The sequence below is a fragment of the Berghia stephanieae genome, chromosome 6 (assembly GCF_034508935.2).
Source record: "Berghia stephanieae isolate SIO BIC M18660-M18661 chromosome 6, UCSD_Bste_1.3, whole genome shotgun sequence".
Classification (NCBI taxonomy): domain Eukaryota; kingdom Metazoa; phylum Mollusca; class Gastropoda; order Nudibranchia; family Aeolidiidae; genus Berghia; species Berghia stephanieae.
Genome location: NC_088365.1, coordinates 11276338 through 11296281, shown reverse-complemented (window position 1 = coordinate 11296281; position 19944 = coordinate 11276338). Strand labels below are relative to the sequence as shown.

The window sequence follows — 19944 nt, the reverse complement described above, 5'->3', positions numbered from 1 at the left end:
CTTTTTTGGCAAATTTCTTGGCAAATTTTGGAGGGTTTTTTTTGGCAAATTTTAGGTCCCAATTTGGCAAAAAATGCAGATGACAGGTATGGGTCCAACGTTCAAACAAAATTACATACATCGAGTGAAGCGTGGCTTTGCATTTTTTTTTTTTTCTTCCCCTCTGTCCATCCAGCAGTGATTGGGTAGCTGGATTTTAGACCTGGTGGAAAGTACTTTGCAATGGACTTGCATCCCGTCAAGATGATAGCAAACAGTTGTTATTGACTAATTATCACGATAGAAACTGGCATAAACTTCTGCCGCACTGATTTTTAAACCTATTCTCTATACTCAACTCAAATAAAAATAAAGGGTAGCTAACTGTATAGAGGCTTGATTTACAGAGGAATTTTTTTAAAAAAAAGAAAAAAAACAACAAATCCTCGTCTGATAAAAAAAAATAATATATATATATATATAAAGTCTTTATCCACAGTTAACATGATGCTCTAACTAGCAGAGCTGCCAACCCCATCTGATGAAAATGTGTATAATGGGACCTCAAAATGACGGAAACTAACCATTGTGAAAGTAAGAGGAAGGTACATTTACATAAAGTCACACCGCACAAGCTCAATTGCAGCAAACAATGATGTTCCCAAGACTATAATCCAATCCTTTCAGAATTCTACCTTCCAGCATGAAGATCATAATTGGTCAAAAAATATATGAATATCCACTTGGTCACCAAGGTTTCTCAATAGGCTAGTAACAATATGAATAATAATAATAAAGAAAACTGAAGTGACTCCGTACACTGAAAATGGGTACAACCTTGGGGAAATGCGTACAAGCGTACAATCGCTGAAAATGCGTACAATTCCGCATTTTTTGCTGTAGGTTGGCAGCTCTGAACTAGTTAACAATTATTCTTTTTTAAATCACCGAGTGATTCAAAAGCATAAATTTATTATAATGGTCGGGACACACGATAAAATTCACCATTCTCAATCACTCTTTGTCTACGACAGTATTGAGATAGACTTTATGGTTTAGAGAGTTCAGGAATTTCATCTCATCTCCTCGGTGACTCAGTATCTCTGATTCCAGCTTGGGTCCAGCTCTCTCCTGAAATTATAAAGAAAAACACACATGGCGTAGATTCCATCTATTTCATTTCTTAATAAGTTTCATAGTGCTGCCATATTCTGACTGATAAAAAACATTTTTTTCATTTTGGTGAGAATAAATTATATCGATCTATTTAAAAAAGTTTCAGACTTGATTTGAAGTCTCCGTTTGACACTTTTGGGGGTACTGAGAGCTCAGTTGGTAGAGCTCTCTCCTCACAAGCAAAGGAATTGAGCTTGATCCCAGGTGACCAGTCGAGGGTTTTTATTGACGCCCCTGTCCACCTGACTAGGTAGCTGGGTCTGTTGGATCTGGTGGAATATACTTTGTATTTTGTATAGAAAGTGTCCTATCCAAAGGGTAGCAAGCAATTACTCTTGTCCATTTCACGCTACAGAAACTGGGAATGGCTCCGAAAGACTGAAAGAAGGAATGAAATTGACACTTTTTTTTTCATCGATCAGTATTTCAAGCAGGTGGTGTCCGTTAAAAATGACTAATTTGTTTTGCCAGAGTAATGGAGGAGAGCTTGACTCTCTTTTACTTTTTCCTGATTTGAATTCTGGTAAAATGCTGGGGTATTGTTGTGTTTGGTTGCCCTCACAAGACAAGATAATACAAGACTCAGAAAATACAAATAGATTTCAAGAGCACTATATCTGTGCATTCGGGTATGAGATTATAAAACTGAACAGATCTTCCAAAGACAACAATAAAAAAATCTGTATAGTTTTGGGGAAAAAGTTGAACTGTAAGTAAACAAAATTGTTTCAAACAAAAATAATGATTTCTACCCATATTTATATGAATTGTCATGCTTTAACATTAATGCAATGCAGTTCATTTTCATTACATACAAATTTCTAACTAGCAATAATTTCCTCTCACTTTTCGTTGGAAAATCTAGAATCTCTGAGAAAAATCGGAATTTGACAAAATTTGGTTCAGAAGAAAGCAGGATATATACCGATTAAATCTTTAGAAATGACAGGTTTTCAAACACACACTGCCGTACTATGGTAAGAAGTCCCAGGTTTGAGAGTATTTATCAAGATGAGGTTAATTTTAATTGGTTGATATTTGAAGAATGATTTTTCTGGTCAAAATTTGAAATACGTGTTTTTCCACCGTAATGCAGCACACACCGACACAAGGTCCCAGTCAATAATAAGCCAAATAGCTTAAAATGAAATATAAATATAATTGATAATAACAATAATATAACATAAGAGGAAGGTACATTACATAAAGTCACACCGCACAAGCTCAATTGCAGCAAACAATGATGTTCCAGACTAATCCAATCCTTTCAGAATTCTACCTCCCAGCATGAGAATAATTGGTCAAAAATATATGAATTCCACTTGTCACCAAGGTTTCTCAATAGGCTAGTAACAATATAATAATATATAATAATAGATTGCTGAGATCACAGATCAAGGTAAAAAATATGCTTATTGTCCAAAATCATGACTCTTGAATTTTGATTTTTCAAATAAACTTATGTTTATTTTCCAAATTTCAGAGGCAAATTTGTTTACACATTAAAATTATTTTATCTTTGGCAAAGACACTTTGATGCAACTCTGAATATAAAAAACAATAACAGCCAAAAAGATACTAACCTTATACATGGAGGCCTTTTCATAACTTAAATTACCACATTTCCTAGGGGGAGAAAGAAAGAAAATGATTGAATAAATACATCTTTATCATGACTAATATTGTATAACTTGGAGATAAAGATAAAGGGAGTAAATCTGACTCATGAATGAACAACAGAAAACAAACAAGTTTGATCTCCATTTTATTGACTCATTTAGGCACCTCTATTTATTGTATAACTTGCTCTCTCTCCCCTCATATCCTCTCACTCACTCTCTCTCTCTTCCTTTCCTATTCATCTTTCTTTTCTATCTATTTCCCAGCACCAAAGATTTGATAAGGGCAGCGTGGCTCAGCGGTACGGTCTTTGCTTTGTACCCGAAAGGGAAAGAGTTTGATAACCTGCCACTGCACTGTGTGGCCTTGAGCAAGTCACCTCGCCCTAGCTCAATTTGCGGCACTGCACTACAGCTGATGCCTGGGTGATTCCAGTCTTCCCTTGGAATTAGATCCTAGAGGCAAATTTCCCCTATGGGATGAATAAAGGGAATTTTATTTTATCTATAGATATTGTTCAGAAAATAAACTAAGGTTAAACAACATACCTGCAAGGATCAGTGGGGAATTGGCTGGTGATGGTGGTTGTTCTCTCCTTACACTTTTTACATGCAAAGAATCGTTTCTTTGCTTTCGTCTTCACAATCGTGTGCTGATCCGTCCTGCACTGAGGAAGTGCTGACTGGGCTGTGTACTTACACTGAAATAAAATAAAGATGGATGATTATAAAATATCAGAATATGGATTAAAGTATATCCTATTAACAACAACAAAAAAAATCCAAAGAATAAAAACAAAACAATAAAAATTTAAAAAAAACAAAACAAAAAAAAAAAAAAATACAAAAAGGACCAAAAAAAAAAAGGATAAAAAATTAACTTTTTAAATACCACAGTATTCAAAACATGTGACCCACTGGTTCAAAATGGTATTAGGTCAAACTGTTCCAGATTAAATAAATTGACTATAAAATCAAAATAATTAAAATGAACAAAATTAGAAAATGTGTGATAATATAAAAACAAAACTCATATTGCATTGATGGTATCAATTTTAACTCAAATTTTCAAATATTGAGCTTGTGAGGGGATTGGTCACAAATGGGATTAATAGTAATTTATAACGGGTCTTAAGCCAACCATGCTTGACAAAGAATGTACGGGGAGGTTAGAGGCATTTGAGATGTGGGTGTATAGAAGAATGTTGAGGCTATCATGGACAGACAGGTATACGAACGAGGAAGTGTTGGAGAAGGTGAGAAAAGGAAGAATATTGATCGATACCATCAGAAAGAGGCAGTTACGGTTTCTGGGAGAAGAGACGGAATAGAAAAGTTGGTAACATCTGGGATGAACGAGGGAAAGAGAGCTAGAGGAAGACAAAGAATGACTTATTTAAATATCCTAAGAATGGTCAATGTGATTTTAAAAGCAACACAGATTTCATGCGCACCGCAGAGGATCGTGATTCGTGGGGACAGCTGACCGGCAACGTGCTCAAGAGCACAAACCACGATGGATGATGATGAAGCCTACCACAACACTTAACATGTAGGACAAGACACATCATCTAAAATTACAATTTTTAACAATGCTGTTATCAGCCAGCTAAGGGGGTGATGTTAACTCAGTTGGTAGAGCACTCGCTTCACAATCAAAGGGATTGAGATTGATCTCGGGTGAAGTCAAGATTTTTTTTTTCTGCTCCCACTGTCCACCAGCAGTGATTGGGTAACTGAGTCTGTTAGAACTGGCAGAAAGTACATTGTGATAGACTAGCATCCTATCCAAAGGGTAGCAAGCAATTGGTATATTGTCTGTTTCAAGCTATAGAAACCGGGATAAACTCCAGCTCCATGGGCATAATGGCTCTGAATTACAATTTTTTTTTTTTATAAGTCAGCTAATCATTTGACATTTGAATATGTGAAAGAATGTAAGTGAAGAGTTTTTCCCAAGGAATCAACTTTGCTCAATCCATAATGGGACTAGAACTTGGGTTCTGCAAGTCAGATACATAGTCATAACATTATACATAGGTCTCAAATCAGAATTTGGAAAACAAAGGAATATTTTGCGGCTTCCGCAGAACGCACATTTTATCATAAATAAAGTGGAGCAATATGCCCTCATTCATGACAATACTGGTAAAATATAGAATTATTAACAAAGCATACTATAAAAGGAAAATTTATTAACAAACTAATAAAGATGGATAAATCCCTTGCAACCAGACTGTTTACAATGATTTTTGAAGATTTATAGAACACACTTTATAGTCACCTGGAACAACTACAAAAGACGTCTAACTTCTAAGTCATGGCACAAGACCGAAGGGCTAGAGCTCAGGTGGTCGCTGGGTCGTATAAGTAAGTAAGAATATTTATAGATACTACTAAGAGCCTGGACCCCAAGGGGAAGAAAATAGCGGACGTAAAATAGCGAAAATCCACTAAATACTGGAAATATGAGACCCATGATGATACGATTGTAAAGCCACTCTAAATGGACTTGGTTCCTTATTTGATTTTGTTTGTTTTGTTTTTAAGGGATTTACGGCGCTTGCAACACATGTAGGTTATATCAGTGCCAGTATAAAGGAAGAAAATGGGATAGTAAAAAGTTCTAGAATTACAATAAAAGCACACAAGAGTAAGTAAGACAAAGGGGAACTGGGAACAAATAGGGATCAGATGTAGATTCCAAGAGCATACCACCAATGTACTTAGTCTGAGATCACCTATAAGTCTCATCCGGACACAAGCACAAAATCCAACAAAGAGGAATACACTCAAATGCTTACATTATACATAATACAAAAATAACAAATATAATAATACATAACACAAGAGAGAAGATTTACAAGGAAAATATTATCATCTCCCAAAACAATTACTATGCATTTGACTGTTTCCCTCCCAGCCAGGACTCCGGCCAGGGCCAGGACAAAGCCAAGTAATCTCATTCCAAGACAAAGACAGAAAGCATGTTGGAAAACAGAGATAGGGGGATAGAAGACACAGTATGTACCTCCCTGCCCACTATGGGAGGCCAGGAACACCACCCAGTATTTGATTTTGATGGAATTGAGCTCGAATATAGTGATCCAAAATCAGTAGAAAATTAAAGGATTTGCTACGAATGGATAGTCTATTTGAACCTTATGTCAGAGTATAAAAACAATACTTTTCAACTGAATTGTGCCAAAAATAGTAATTATGAGAACTAAATTGGGCAACAATTCACTATGAGTGTAGTATCTTTATTTGAGAATGCGTCACAATGGTGTAGACAGCACAAGGAGAGAATGGGTTGCAGAAAATCATCTGAGATCGAGAACCTGCCTAGCAACAACAATGCTACATCAGTGGGGACATTCCTCTTGTCCCATGTACATGCTCTGTGGACAAGAACCTAAAACTGCAGACACCTAGTCAAGCATTGTGTTGTGACTAGACCACCCAGGCGGGTTCGTGACTGTACACAAATGCGGTATTGAATTCACAGACCTGCCAACCCTTCACATTCCAAAAGTGGAATCAGAACGCCTAAAAATAGGAATTTGAGACATAAAATAGGAATTTGACCTTTTAACCCCCCCCCCTTTCGTTCTTTTTTTTTTATTCTTACCATTATTATCATTTTTGAAAATCGGAATTTCAGAGACAATGGCAGAATAGTACAAAAAGGAAGTGTGAAAATAGGAATGATTCTGCCAAAAGCGGAAGGGTTGGCAGGTATGAATTCACTGCCTGGATTGACCATCATAACATAGTAGTGTGAGACCATTAGACGTTGCTGCCATTTGGTCTTGGACTCATAAAACAACCTTCAAGAGGATTGAAGGTTTGGACTATCGATTAAGCAGCTTGACAATATGCCCTTGAGAAAGGGAAACAAAGGGGAAGAAATCATAATGCCCTTGGAGCATCTTTTATTAAAGTTGAAAAAGAATGGGTAAGCAATCTTCATAATATACGACAGATTTAATTACATTATTTTTGTTGTGTCCCCTCATAGAACATATTTACCCTAATTTACATGTTTTAAAAAATAATTCTGTATTCTGATCTTTTAAATGTTGATAATATAATAGAGTGATTTTTTAAATGATATATATTGTGTGCCTAGTGCTATATTGTATGGGACAGGCGCTATATAAATTAATTACATTATTATCATTATTATTATTATCATTACTATCTCTTACCATGGATATGCTGCAAATAAATGCGATCTTTGTGTTTAACTGTTTTATTTTTTGAGTGTTTTATTTTTAAGATTATAGAATTGTAATCATATGAAGGTTTTGAGCCTTGGGTAAGATTAATTCCTTCACCCTTTGAAATAATCAAAGAAAAATATAAAATAACAAACCAACCTGTTTACAAGTGTACACATTTATTTCTATGGATGTTATGCTCTTCATCTTTTCTTCCATCCTTTCTTTCTTCTCAAGTTGGGAAAAATAAGCTTCCTCTCTCTCTGCTTCTGCCTAAATAAACCAAAGTGAGTAATTAGGGAGCAGGCGTCAAATGGTGTCAAATCAAAATCCAGCACTGTTTGATACACACGTGTTCAGATTTTAGCTTAGATTTAGAAAGTCAATTGACATTTATATATCAATAAGTCCAAAATAATAAGTAAATAAATAATAAAAACAAAAATAATGATTACTAATAAGCTGTTTCTCAATCAAAATGCAATTTAAACTGTACAGGAAATGGACCGGTGCGATCAGACACCACTTTTTACACTTTTCTTGTAAACAGGGAACCACTAAAATCACAGAAAGAAGAATCTGGTTGCTTTGTCATTCAAGCAGCAATTGGGCAGTAGATTTAATTTAGATTTCGATATAACAAAAAGTCTTTTTGATAAACTTTGGCATCGTGGGCCTTCTATGCAGAACTGAAACAGGTATTTTAAAAAACAAACAAAAAAACCCCCAATGAAATAAAAAAACAACAACAATCTGTATATAATATTCTTTTTCAAAAAAATCGGAATTTGAAGAAATATAAATTGGATGAAGCCAAATACTTAAAGTGACCTTTAGTCTTACTTTTACAATTTGTCACTTTAAAATGCTTTAGAATGGATACAGAGTCGTTCCAATATGCCAAATATCCATTTCTTACTAAAATGACGATAATTTAATCAATTTTCCTCTAATAATTACTGATTATTTATTAAATCTGAATAATTGGCAGATCTGCTCATATGGCTGTAATGAAGAACCGTCATCCTTCCACACAGAATCACACCACCTTTTTTTTTTACATTCATAGAAGTAGGCAAAAATGGCATAAAATGGGAAGTCAATCCCAATAAATAAATACACGTATACATTATTATATACATGTATACATTATGGCCAAATGTGATTTTAAAAACAACACAGACTTCATGCGCAAAACAGAGGATCGTGATTCGTGGAGACAGCTGACTGGCAACGTGCTCAAGAGTACAAGCCACGATGGATGATGATGATGATACATTATTATGTTTCAAATTTTACCTCTGCCAATGCTCCTTTGTGCTTGGATTTTGCCTTCAATATGGCTTTCACCTCAGACGAATTCAAATCCACATCCCCGAGTAAACGAGATCTTTTCTTTGGAGGTTCGTCTTCATTTGAGCTTGAACTGGACGGTTTTGGAGAAGGACTTTTACCTAGAGGTGTAGAATAAAGAAGAATAAATCAAAATCAACAATCAACAATCAACGAGATAATTTATGTTAGGAAAACAAAACAATTCTTTACCCATAACATCTGTTTCAAAAAATAATAAATTGAACTTCTAGTAAATAAATAAATTGATATGGGCAGTTACTGAAGACAGGTTATGGTTGCTTAAAGCCATTACCTGACTTGAGTCAATAAGGTAAAATCTGTATTTGCTTTGCTAAAAGTACTTATTTCGATGTAAAACTAGTGTTTCATATAAAAAAAAACAACAAAATATTTCAGTTTGAATGACTTAAATAGTCAGTCTAATGCTTTTCAGGAGTTGTGGTATGATGAAACTTGCCTTCGGATCTGTAGATCCAAGGTTTAAGTCCCATTCTTGTCAGCACAAAGTTCAGTGCTTAGAAAAGACTCTTTTCTCACATGCTATTCCTGCATTCATTATGTTCATCCTATATGTTAAGTGTTGCTGTTGGCTTGGGACCCCTTGTAAAAATACTAACGAAAGAGTGAAAATGGAGAACGTCGTATGGGAACAAAACAGTTCTGTTCTGTTCAGTTTTGTTTTGTTCCCATACGAAGCCTCTCAATTTTCACTCTTTCGTTAGTATTTTTACGATCACCGGCTTCAGGCAGCCCCTGCCGTTTTCTACAACCCCTTATAAATCATTTTGACAATGTTTATGGAATTTAGACTATATAAAAGCTCAAGTTGTTATGTTTTTGTTTTTATTAAGAAGAGGTGTGTTGAAGTATAAACTTGGATACAAATCTGATGGTGAGTAAAATCAAATATTTTCACTGAATGTCCTCCATAATTCTGGTGCAAATTCATGTCTGGAGGAGAAAATCATAATTTTATGCGAATGATCATGCAGAATACATTGATTACAGGGGTGAGAATGACTGGTCACAAAAAAGGAGGAAATTTTTCATCGTGAAAATCATGACCCATTCATGCGACCATAACCTATAAATTTGAATTTCACTAAAATTTACTGAGATGCGATCCAAAATTTGTCTTGCAGCAATTTCTGACACAACTCAGTGGAATTTCAAAAGTTGAAAGTGTAATTACAACATTTGGTGGTTGTAGTAATAACAGTGGTAGGGATGATGAGGTAGTGATTGTAGTAGTAGTATGGATGATTGTGTGGTGGTGGTTTTAGTAGCTGTGGTAGGAATGATGATGTGGTGGTAATTGTAGTAGTAGTGGTAGGGATGATGTTGTGGTGGTTGTAGTAGTGGTGGTGGTAAGGATGGCGGTTGTAGTTGTAGTAGTGGTAGGGATGATGATGAGGTGGTGGTTGTAGTAGTGGTTGTAGGGTTGATGGTGTGGTGGTGGTTGTAGTAGTAGAGATGGTAGGGATGATGGTGTGGTTGTGGTTGTAGTAGTAGTGGTGGTAGGGATGATGGTGTGATGGTGGTGGTAATAGTAGTGGTGGTAGGGATGATTATGTGGTGGTGGTTGAAGTAGTGGTAGTAGGGTTGATGATGTGGTGGTGGTGGTAATAGTAGTGGTGGTGGTTGAAGTAGTGGAAGTAGGGTTGATGATGTGGTGGTGGTTGTAGTAGTAGTTGTGGTAGGAATGATGATGTGGTGGTATTTGTGGTAGTGGTGCTAGGGATGATGATGTGGTGGTGATTGTAGTAGTAGTGGTGGTGGGGATGATATGATGGTGGTTGTAGTAGTGGTAGTAGGGTTGATGATGTGGTGGTAGTTGTAGTAGTAGTGGTGGTAGGGATGATGTGGTGCTATTTGTAGTAGTAGTGGTGGTAGAGATGTTGATGTAGTGGTTTTGGTGAGTGTTTTTTTATTCAGTGATGATAATACCTCGGTCTATCGATGAAACACAAGCAAAGAAACCTAGTAGTTATTCAGCTTTTGAAGTCTATATAAAAAAAAAAAAAAAAAAGAAGAAAAGAGAAATAGAAAGAAAGGCAAAAAAGGGAAAAAAAATCTGCCCTTCCCCTTTCAATTAAATTAAATGACTCTAATCAACACACACACACACACACACACACAGAGAGAGAGAGAGAGAGAAAAAAAAAAAAAATCTGCCCTTCCCCTTTCAATTAAATTAAATGACTCTAATCAACACACACACACACACACACAGAGAGAGAGAGAGAGAGAGAGAGAGAGAAGAGAGAGAGAGACAGAGAGACAGAGAGAGAGAGAGAGAGAGAGAGAAGAGAGAGAGAGGAGAGAGAGAGAGAGAGAGAGAGAGAGAGAGAGAGAGAGAGAGAGAGAGAGAGAGAGAGAGAGAGAGAGAGAGAGAGAGAGAGAGAGAGAGAGAGATTAAAAAGACAATAGGTACCTACAACAGGGGAAAAAAATCCAGACCCATTTGTCCCTCCCCTTCCCCTTCAACCATCAACTGACTAATCAAAGAACACTACTGGTCTTCTGTGTCAATTGTGACATCTGGTGCCATACTGTCTGGCCCAACGTCATAAAAAACGGGACCGTCACCAAATTTCACGAGACTGAGCACAGGTGTCAAAACATGACATAAGACATAATGGTGATTTTGTGGTTTTGAGGAAAATGTTTGACACGGCAAATTTGAAAAAGGAGGAAATGCGATGGGATGGGCGGAGATAAACTACCATTTAGGCGGAAATCCGCCTTTAGGGGAAGATTCTCAGCCCTGGATTAGTAGATAGGTCAATTTCATTCGTCCAGTGGATGAACATAGTTTTTTATGTCTGTCTGTTGACTGATTTCTAATACTAATATTACTGGCAAAAACAGGATTGTTGATATAAGAAAGTGCCGGTCGATAATTATATGTCAACAACATTTACTATCTTTGTTTTAAAATGATATAAAAGGGGGTGGGGGGAGTGGTACAGGCTTGTTGTCGATTATATGCAAGAGATCAATGTATGAAATCAAGATATCTGGATTGAACTTTTATGGCTTGATAACATATCAAAATCTGATAACACAATTTGAGAATCTTATTAAGCCATAAGTATATTTTCTCAACACTCAAATAATGAAAATGTTGCTGCTTGAAACTCGAAGAAATAAATAATAAAGTAAATCGAAATGAAGACGTCTTTAGTCTTCCATTCATCGTGCTTTGTTGACAAAGGGGAAACCGGAAACATCTACATTATTTCCTACTGTTGTTTATCAACCCTCAAATACAAGATTATAATGCAAACTGTTGACAACATAATAAATCACATAGCCTTACAGGCAACAATGGCTTTGATAAAATCAAATACAACAACTATTAAAGTTGGTGTCAGTCAAAATTTTACCAGAATCTTCAGAGGTCTTCAGCCTTTTCCTGATGGAGTCCAGCTGTTTAGGCTCCAACTGTTTCTTGACAGCGTTGGGATCTTCCTTGCTGATTCCCCCTTTGTTCTGAATGAGTGAGATCGCTTTCAGCTGCTAGAGAATAAAGAATAATTAAACTATGAGAAAACAAGAGAAAGTGAATTTTAAAAATCATATGAAAATACAGTGGATCTCAAATTCGGTGAGCTGTGGTGTGACAGAAGGTCAGATCTGACAAAATCATGCATTTATTCCTTTTTATGCAGCATAAAACACAAGGTCCATTAAGATTCATTTAAAATACAGTGCATCTCAAATTCGGTGAGCTGTGGTGTGACAAAAGGTCAGATCTGACAAAATCATGCATTTATTCCTTTTTATGCAGCATAAAACACAAGGTCCATTAAGATTCATTTAAAATACAGTGCATCTCAAATTCGGTGAGCTGTGGTGTGACAAAAGGTCAGATCTGACAAAATCATGCATTTATTCCTTTTTATGCAGCATAAAACACAAGGTCCATTAAGATTCATTTAAAATACAGTGCATCTCAAATTCGGTGAGCTGTGGTGTGACAAAAGGTCAGATCTGACAAAATCATGCATTTATTCCTTTTTATGCAGCATAAAACACAAGGTCCATTAAGATTCATTTAAAATACAGTGCATCTCAAATTCGGTGAGCTGTGGTGTGACAAAAGGTCAGATCTGACAAAATCATGCATTTATTCCTTTTTATGCAGCATAAAACACAAGGTCCATTAAGATTCATTTAAAATACAGTGCATCTCAAATTCGGTGAGCTGTGGTGTGACAAAAGGTCAGATCTGACAAAATCATGCATTTATTCCTTTTTATGCAGCATAAAACACAAGGTCCATTAAGATTTAAAGAAGATAGTGAGATTGTCTATTACTAAGGTGGGGAATGGGTGACAAGTTGATTTTAGTCGTTTTGAAAATCTGATACAAGATAATTTATTCAAGGACCCTAATCGTACGTCGGGAGTAATTTTGTTACTTCAGGCCTTGTTATTTTTAATAAGAAAACGTATAATTCGAATTTCTCTGAGGTTTTCAGTAATCTTCAAAAATTCACTTTTAGGCTTCTGCTCAAATGGTTACAACACATTGCATAGCATAGTGACCAATGGCGATTTCATAGCATGCCACTTTTTTCCAATGGGGGTAATTTTGTGCCCCCACTTTCCAAAAAGAAAAAAAAAAACATTTGTGGACCTCATATATCAATTTTTTCGGAACCCCCTGTCAATCCAGCAGTGATAGGGTAGCTGGGTCTGCTAGATCTGATGGAAAGTACTTTGCAATAGACTACCGTCCATACTATAGGGTAGCAAGCAATTGATATTGTCTGTGTCATACTATAGAAATCGGGATAAACTCCAGCTCTGCAAAGATGACGTTGATACAGTGTAATTCTCGTATAACATATTCACAACCATAGTAGATTTGTGTTGTCAGATGATGTGTATACATCACAGGGAAGGAAATGGAATTCTCAGCAATTACCAAGTATCTGATTATATGATTGTTGTGATTGTGAACAAATGCCAATATATGATCATCACGGGGTATCAATATCATCCTTGAGGTACGAATAGGAATATTCTTTTATTGTACAATCTATTGTCATTGTGTAACAAAATCACTCCCAATGTACGAATCGGGATTTCTTTATTATACTATATATTGTTACGGGGTAACAAAATTACCCCTCACGTACGATTAAGGGATAAAAACATGATGTACGATTAGGGTTAAATACTCCATCAGCTTATAAACTTCAGAACATCTCATCCAATAGGGCCGAGAAGTTGTGACGTCACACCTTCTACTTCTCCTTGGAAGTGTGTATGTAACTATGACTAATAATCAATAGGTTACACATATTGAATCATAAGGTGGCATTTCTAATTGAGTAGAAGAAGCAGGATGTACAGGCAGATTCTTAATATTACAGGACGTGAAAGAGCAAGGATGGATGGTCTTCATTGACAACCAGAATATATTTAGACTGAAAAATAAGATGCCATCACTCTGAAACCAGGAAATGTAAATCCAGTCCTCCAGAAGAGTGGTTTCACACTTCTGATGAGATTGGAACCAGTTTTTTTACATTACACTTTTGTTCCCTATTATAAAACATGAATGCTCTTTAGTTCCATTTCAGCAGTCAAACTCGAATTCCAACAATAATAATGATTAATTAGATGGCTAAATAAATAACAATCTATTTTAATTTTAAAATTTGATTACAAACCTTTGATTTGTCCGCACTGGATATGCCTTTTCTTGTTGGAGGCGATGTTGTAAAAGAGATATCCTGACCATTACTCAAACCTTTGCCAAGAACAGGAACTTCCTTCAGAGGATTGTAGAAGGTGGATGCTTTTTCATCAGACATAAGAAGCAAATCAGATGCCTTTTTCTTTTCAGTTATTTTATGATTCATTACTTGCTTATGCTGTTTTAGTAAATCTGTTGCAGAAATACTTTGAATGACTTTTTCATTTGTAGATTTTACAGATGACTTCACTGATTTTTTCCCCACATCATTCTTCTTCAAATGTGCCACAAGGTGCATAGACCCTGGAGTTGGCATACTCAACATATCCATGAACATTTGGTCTTTTTCTTCAGTAATTCTGCCTGTTCCTCCAACTGAATTACTTTTTTTAGGAAGTGCAATGTCATGAAGGCTTAATGTATTGATTCTATGAGGAGTATTAGAATTCTGTTGCAACTTTGATAAACTCACTGACTTTTTCAATTTTGTATTGGCGCTATTTGGTGTAAAGGCTTGCCCTCCATACATGTAAGAACAGTTTTTAGAAAATATCTTCTGCTCAAATGATTTTGGTTTGATTCCAGTCACGCTACCCTGCAGCTCCAATCTTTTCGCTGAAGTCTTCTTATATTCTGCCTGCACGTGGAAAGAACAAAATTCTCCTTGGTTTATGTTGACGAAATGAGAACATTTGTTACCTTTTTTAGTTCTAGCTAAACACCATCCGAGATCTTTGGACTGCCCCAGAACCATGAGTTGATTCGGGTTCTTAAGCGTGAGTGCTGGCTCACTCTTTCCCTTTTCCATGGCTTCCATCATGGAAGGGTTAAGCAGCCCAATGACACATCCAACATCTAATTTCCAATGACTCTTGTGTACTTCTCCAAATAGGAAGAAGGAAACAGAATTATCCAAATCATGAAGATCATTTAGTTTCCATATTGAGTACGTTTTACCAGAACTCGACGTTTTGGCATTTGTTTTTCCGACAACAACGCCAATTGTCACCCAATCGCTATGCAAATCTGGTGTGTTTAGTCTTGAATGAATTTTTGAAACGTTTATTAGTTTCCTCCCTTCCATACGCATCTTCATTACTGCAGAGGACACCAAAGGATTAATGATACGAATTCTGGAAAAATCCTCTGTTATAACTTTTTCTTTTTGGGTAGAGTTTGATGTCTGAGGCTTGCTCTGATCAGTAGAAGACGAATTACACTTTAAAGAAAATCTATCTTCTTTTTCTTCTTTCACACGTTTCAAAGATGATTCTCCGTGATCGGGGACTTTCTTTGTCCAAGATTGTTGATGTATCCTTTTGTCATCGAGGACAAAATTTGCTTTATGTGCTTGTCTTTGTGACTGACCAGATTTCAACAACTTTTTAATAGTCTTTCCTTGTTCACTTAAAGTTGACTTGCTTTCTCCGTCTAAGTCATCCCAATCACTATCACTATCTCCAAATAGCTCCTTTGATGTTGCAGTCTTATTCTCTTGCTTTGCCACTTTTTCCTTTTTCACGCTATTTATTTTATCTACAATTTTCTTACTCTCCTTGGTAACTTGAGACGCGCTATTCTTTTTCCTATCAAAAAACGGATCTTCTTCATCATCCATGATCAACTTTAACTTTGTTGATGAAGAATTCTTTGTTAAATTTGAACTTTCATTTCCAGAAGAATAAGAATTTGTTTCTTCTGATTTAATTTTCGTACCGCTTTCAGTGACTGTTGAATTTTTATTCTGTTGCTCCAAGAGCATTTTTTGCATTTCTTCCATTTTCTTCTGCATCAACAGCAGCTCTTTTTGCAATGCTTGAGTGACTGGATTTTCAGTCGCCATATCGTCTTCCTCTGTTGTTTTCTTAATCAGCTTGTCTGACAACTGTTCATCACATTTAGTTAAATTGGTTGTTTTTTTCTCCTCAATATTTTTTTCACATTTTGTACCTGCTTCACTACTTTTGTTGCTTACTTTTGACCCAACCTTTGACCTTTTAAGTTTGTTTTTATCTGGGGAAATAAGAATGCAATTGTCTACAGATATGAAAAAAAAATAATAATACAATAATACAATTTATGTCACTCTTAATACTGAGTTGAAACATTCATTCATAATTTATATAAAGTAAACAGCAGACTAAGCTTGTAGCATGATATAATAGATTAATATTGAGTCATGTTTTAAGTGAATGGGCACAAGTCAAAAGGCATAAAAAAAAAAAAAATTCTATTAGTATAAGATAATTGCAAAATTGCATGTGTGGTTACCCAAATGTGTGAACAATACAATTTGAAAGATAAAAAGAAAACTAGAGCTACAGATTTGTGGTAGGAACAGATTATCTGACGAGTAAGCCTTGATGATATTGCTTCTAACACCCAACACCAAAAATGTTCTTACTTGCTCTACTCAGCAGACATACTCAGCTGAATAAGTAGTAGTAATAACTCTGTTGATTTTACATTGAGTCATGCTTTAAGTATATATACGTACTAAGAGTAACTTAGAATCTTTACAGAAAATAATGATAAAACAGAACAATTCCACATAAAGTATCAGGTTGTTACAAATAATCTGCAAATATTTCAAAAATAAATAATAAGAATTTGTCAGTACAAATCTGATTTGGTCGTTTTTAAAATTTTAAATCTTAAAATTAAGATACTGGAGATCAATGATATCAATATAGGCTATATGGTAGGGACATAATTTTTTAAACAACAATTTCTATAATTAACAGTTATGAACATAGAAAAGGAGAGCTTACTAATTTCACATTTTTCTGCCTCTTCATCATCACTGTCTTCTGACAGAGCATTTAGGAATTCTTTCATTTCTTGGGAAACATCTGTAATAAAGGTATTGTTATAAAATCATAAAAGATACTGAAATTTATTCAATGGACAATTGTGATGCACAATGAATGCATAATGTGAGGGTAAAAAAAAGAGAGGAAATGTGTGTATATGTGTGTGTGTGTGGGGAGGGGGGGGGAACTAGCCTATGTAAGAATGTTTTGTTATCATAGTTATATGTATCAGGTCTTATACAGTTCAAGCCACCAGTATTGGGGATGCCGCTTAATTGGGACAGTCACTTTATTGGGATGGTTCCATGGGAATGGAATATTTTCTATATATAAAAAGTCATACCCTTTTCAATTTCCAGCCGCTTATTGTGGACGGAATTTGACACTGATCGTCCTGTAAAAGAGCATTTTCGCTGTCCTAAATCATTTAAAATGATGGTTCATAAGATGCAAATTATTCTAACGGGGACAGTCAACCGCGCGTGTGGTAGTACCATCCATCACTGAGGTGTAAACAATAGAATTTACCTTTATCCCCTGTTAGTGTCTATTGTGGCAGCCAATCGGGTGTGTCGTCGAACCGTTCATCACAGTAATCACAGAGATGTGAACAATACAATTTAAAAATTAAACGAGGCTTTTTTACGTGCAAGGTGAAATTTGATGATAATTCCGTTGGTACTACAAGATATGCATATTCCTTCACCGAAGAAGACCTGTTTCCCATGATACCTCACTATTCAAAGGTGATATGGTGGTTATGTAATACCTTCTACATTCACATTACTTTTCTCCTTTTACTAACGAAGCACCTTTATTTTGATAAAATGAGACTTCTTGACTTACAGGGTGGCAGAGGGTGGGCGGCGAAGGAATATGCATAACACGCAGTATCAATGGAATTATCATCAAATTTTACCTTACAGGTAAACCTCATTTAATTTTTTTTATTCCATTAGTACTCATGAATATGCATAACCTTCCCCAAAGATTTCAAAGCCATAACCAACATAATACAAACTATGTGACATGTCACTGTCAAGATGGTACATAATTACTTGTCCCAGATTCATGCAAAATGATTTGTTCTTTACAATCAGTTACAAGATCATTGAGGTTGTGAGTGGGCTACATTAGGCTCAAAATTTTAACACAACTAAAAAAAAGTTAAGGTTCTCTTGATAGCTTCACAAAATATATACCTTCCTTCTTGTCATGTGATCCCCTGATAGGAGATTCATTATCATTAAAGTCACCATCATCCCCCAATAGGGCCTCCAGAGTTTCAAGATCACAATACTCCTCATCACTCATGGTGAATCTGTAATTGTAATTATAGACATGGAAATACTTATACTTATACCTTTATTATTATATGATATACCTCCAAAAGTAAAATCTGCAGATTAAAATCTTAAAACACTTGAACCTTCTATTGTAAAAAAATAAAGATTAAATAATTGGTTAAGATTTGTTTAAGTTAAGCTGAATTAATAAACCATATATTTCCTATTTAAATTAGATAAATAAATTAATAAAATAAGAAATACAAAGCGAACAAAACAAATGCAAATTGATTATAGAGGTGCCATGTGAATATAATAGTAAAATCTGACAGGAAAGACCCAGTAACTAGAGGTATAGTGGAATCTGCCCAAAGTCGACACTCTTAACGCTCTCCTTATCACCAATGGAGAAATTGTCATGTTCATTACGATAAATATAGCAACTGTTAAGAGGCAAATATTTGTTTATTATGTTTTTTTCAAAATTAAAGTATAAAACATTTTTTATATACAAAATATGCTTTTTCTCCATTTTATTATTTTAAACAAATATTTAGGGGCATAAAACGCAAAGAAATTGAATTAAAATAAACTTGATAGCGGTTGGAACTAAGATGTCAATTTGATATAATTCCCTCTTTCAGAGCTGAGACTGTCGAGCTGATTTGTCAAAATTAATAATAAGAACATGTAGGATTCTGATCCTGATGAATTATATCCATCAACTGATGAAAGTGACAGCGATTGGATTACGAAATTGAGTCAGATCAGGAGGAAATAATCCTTACTCAACTGCTGACCCAGAGGTTTCCATTTTGTTAGAAAAATTCACTAAAACTTATTTCAAATTTCTTAGATCTTTGACATGATTTTTAGAATAATGTCTCTTGTTTTCATATCCAGACAAACTAAATAGTTTTGATGATATTCTTAATTAATTTGTGTATAATAGAATTGTCTGCATTCAAAATGGGGGGGGGGGGGGGGGGGGGGGGGGCTATTCTAAAATAAATAGTTTTGAATCAGAGTGTGAACTAAAATCCAGCTATCTTGCTGCGAAAATCAAGTATTCATCTAAGATATCACTACTTGTTTTTAAAAAAAATGAAAATAAGTATATTTTAATGATTTATTACCATGATTTTTTTACCTTATTAGAATTAGAGTATTTCAATTTCACAAATGTTCTTGTATAAATTGTTCCATTTCGTTTAGCTCATCAAAAGAAATTGAAATAAATATTTGATACAGCTCTTTGGACTTTATACTGTGTTTATCGAGCTTGTTTTTTTCTGAACAAAGTGGTATATAGCGTTATTCCCTTTTAGTTTAGAGCACAAAAAAATCATTTTTATTTTGTGTGGGTGCACGCTTCATAAAAACCTTTAAAATGGCCGGTAATGAGAGAGTTAATGTCAAGTCAACCTCTGATTAAAGTCAACACCTCTTGTTGGTCCCAATGTTTCTGTTCTATTTCAAAGTCATAGTCATAGTCATCTGTATCAGTATGGCTGGTGCTGAAGAAACCAATGGTCTGGTTGTATTTCAGCGGCGTCCCATTGGGCGCGGGCCCATGTCAGTCGGGCCTTGAAATCGTTTAGGTGTGGTGCCATGATGACCAGTTCATCCAGCCGATTCCACTCCGAGATAGTTCTAATGAAGAAAGCATTTCTGTAGTTTTGTGTTCTTATCTGTGAAATTTGAAGCAGTTCGAATTGTTTGTGGCGTATCTCTCGATGGGGTTTTCGGTTATGTGACTGGCAAAAGTGAGTGCTCGGA

General features: G+C 35.4%; 1 protein-coding gene across 1 annotated transcript; it reads right to left on the bottom strand.

Annotated features, from left to right (window-relative positions):
- Window positions 1-310: 310 nt before the first annotated feature.
- LOC144974472 (protein MCM10 homolog) lies at window positions 311-18200 on the bottom strand (the record flags this gene model as incomplete). Its single annotated transcript, XM_078917365.1, is given in 9 exon segments — window positions 311-1110; window positions 2739-2781; window positions 3324-3475; window positions 7157-7270; window positions 8297-8451; window positions 11743-11872; window positions 14041-16079; window positions 16838-16918; window positions 18082-18200. Coding segments are annotated over 9 exon segments (2943 nt in total). The 3' UTR covers window positions 311-993.
- Between the last annotated feature and the right edge of the window lie 1744 nt (window positions 18201-19944).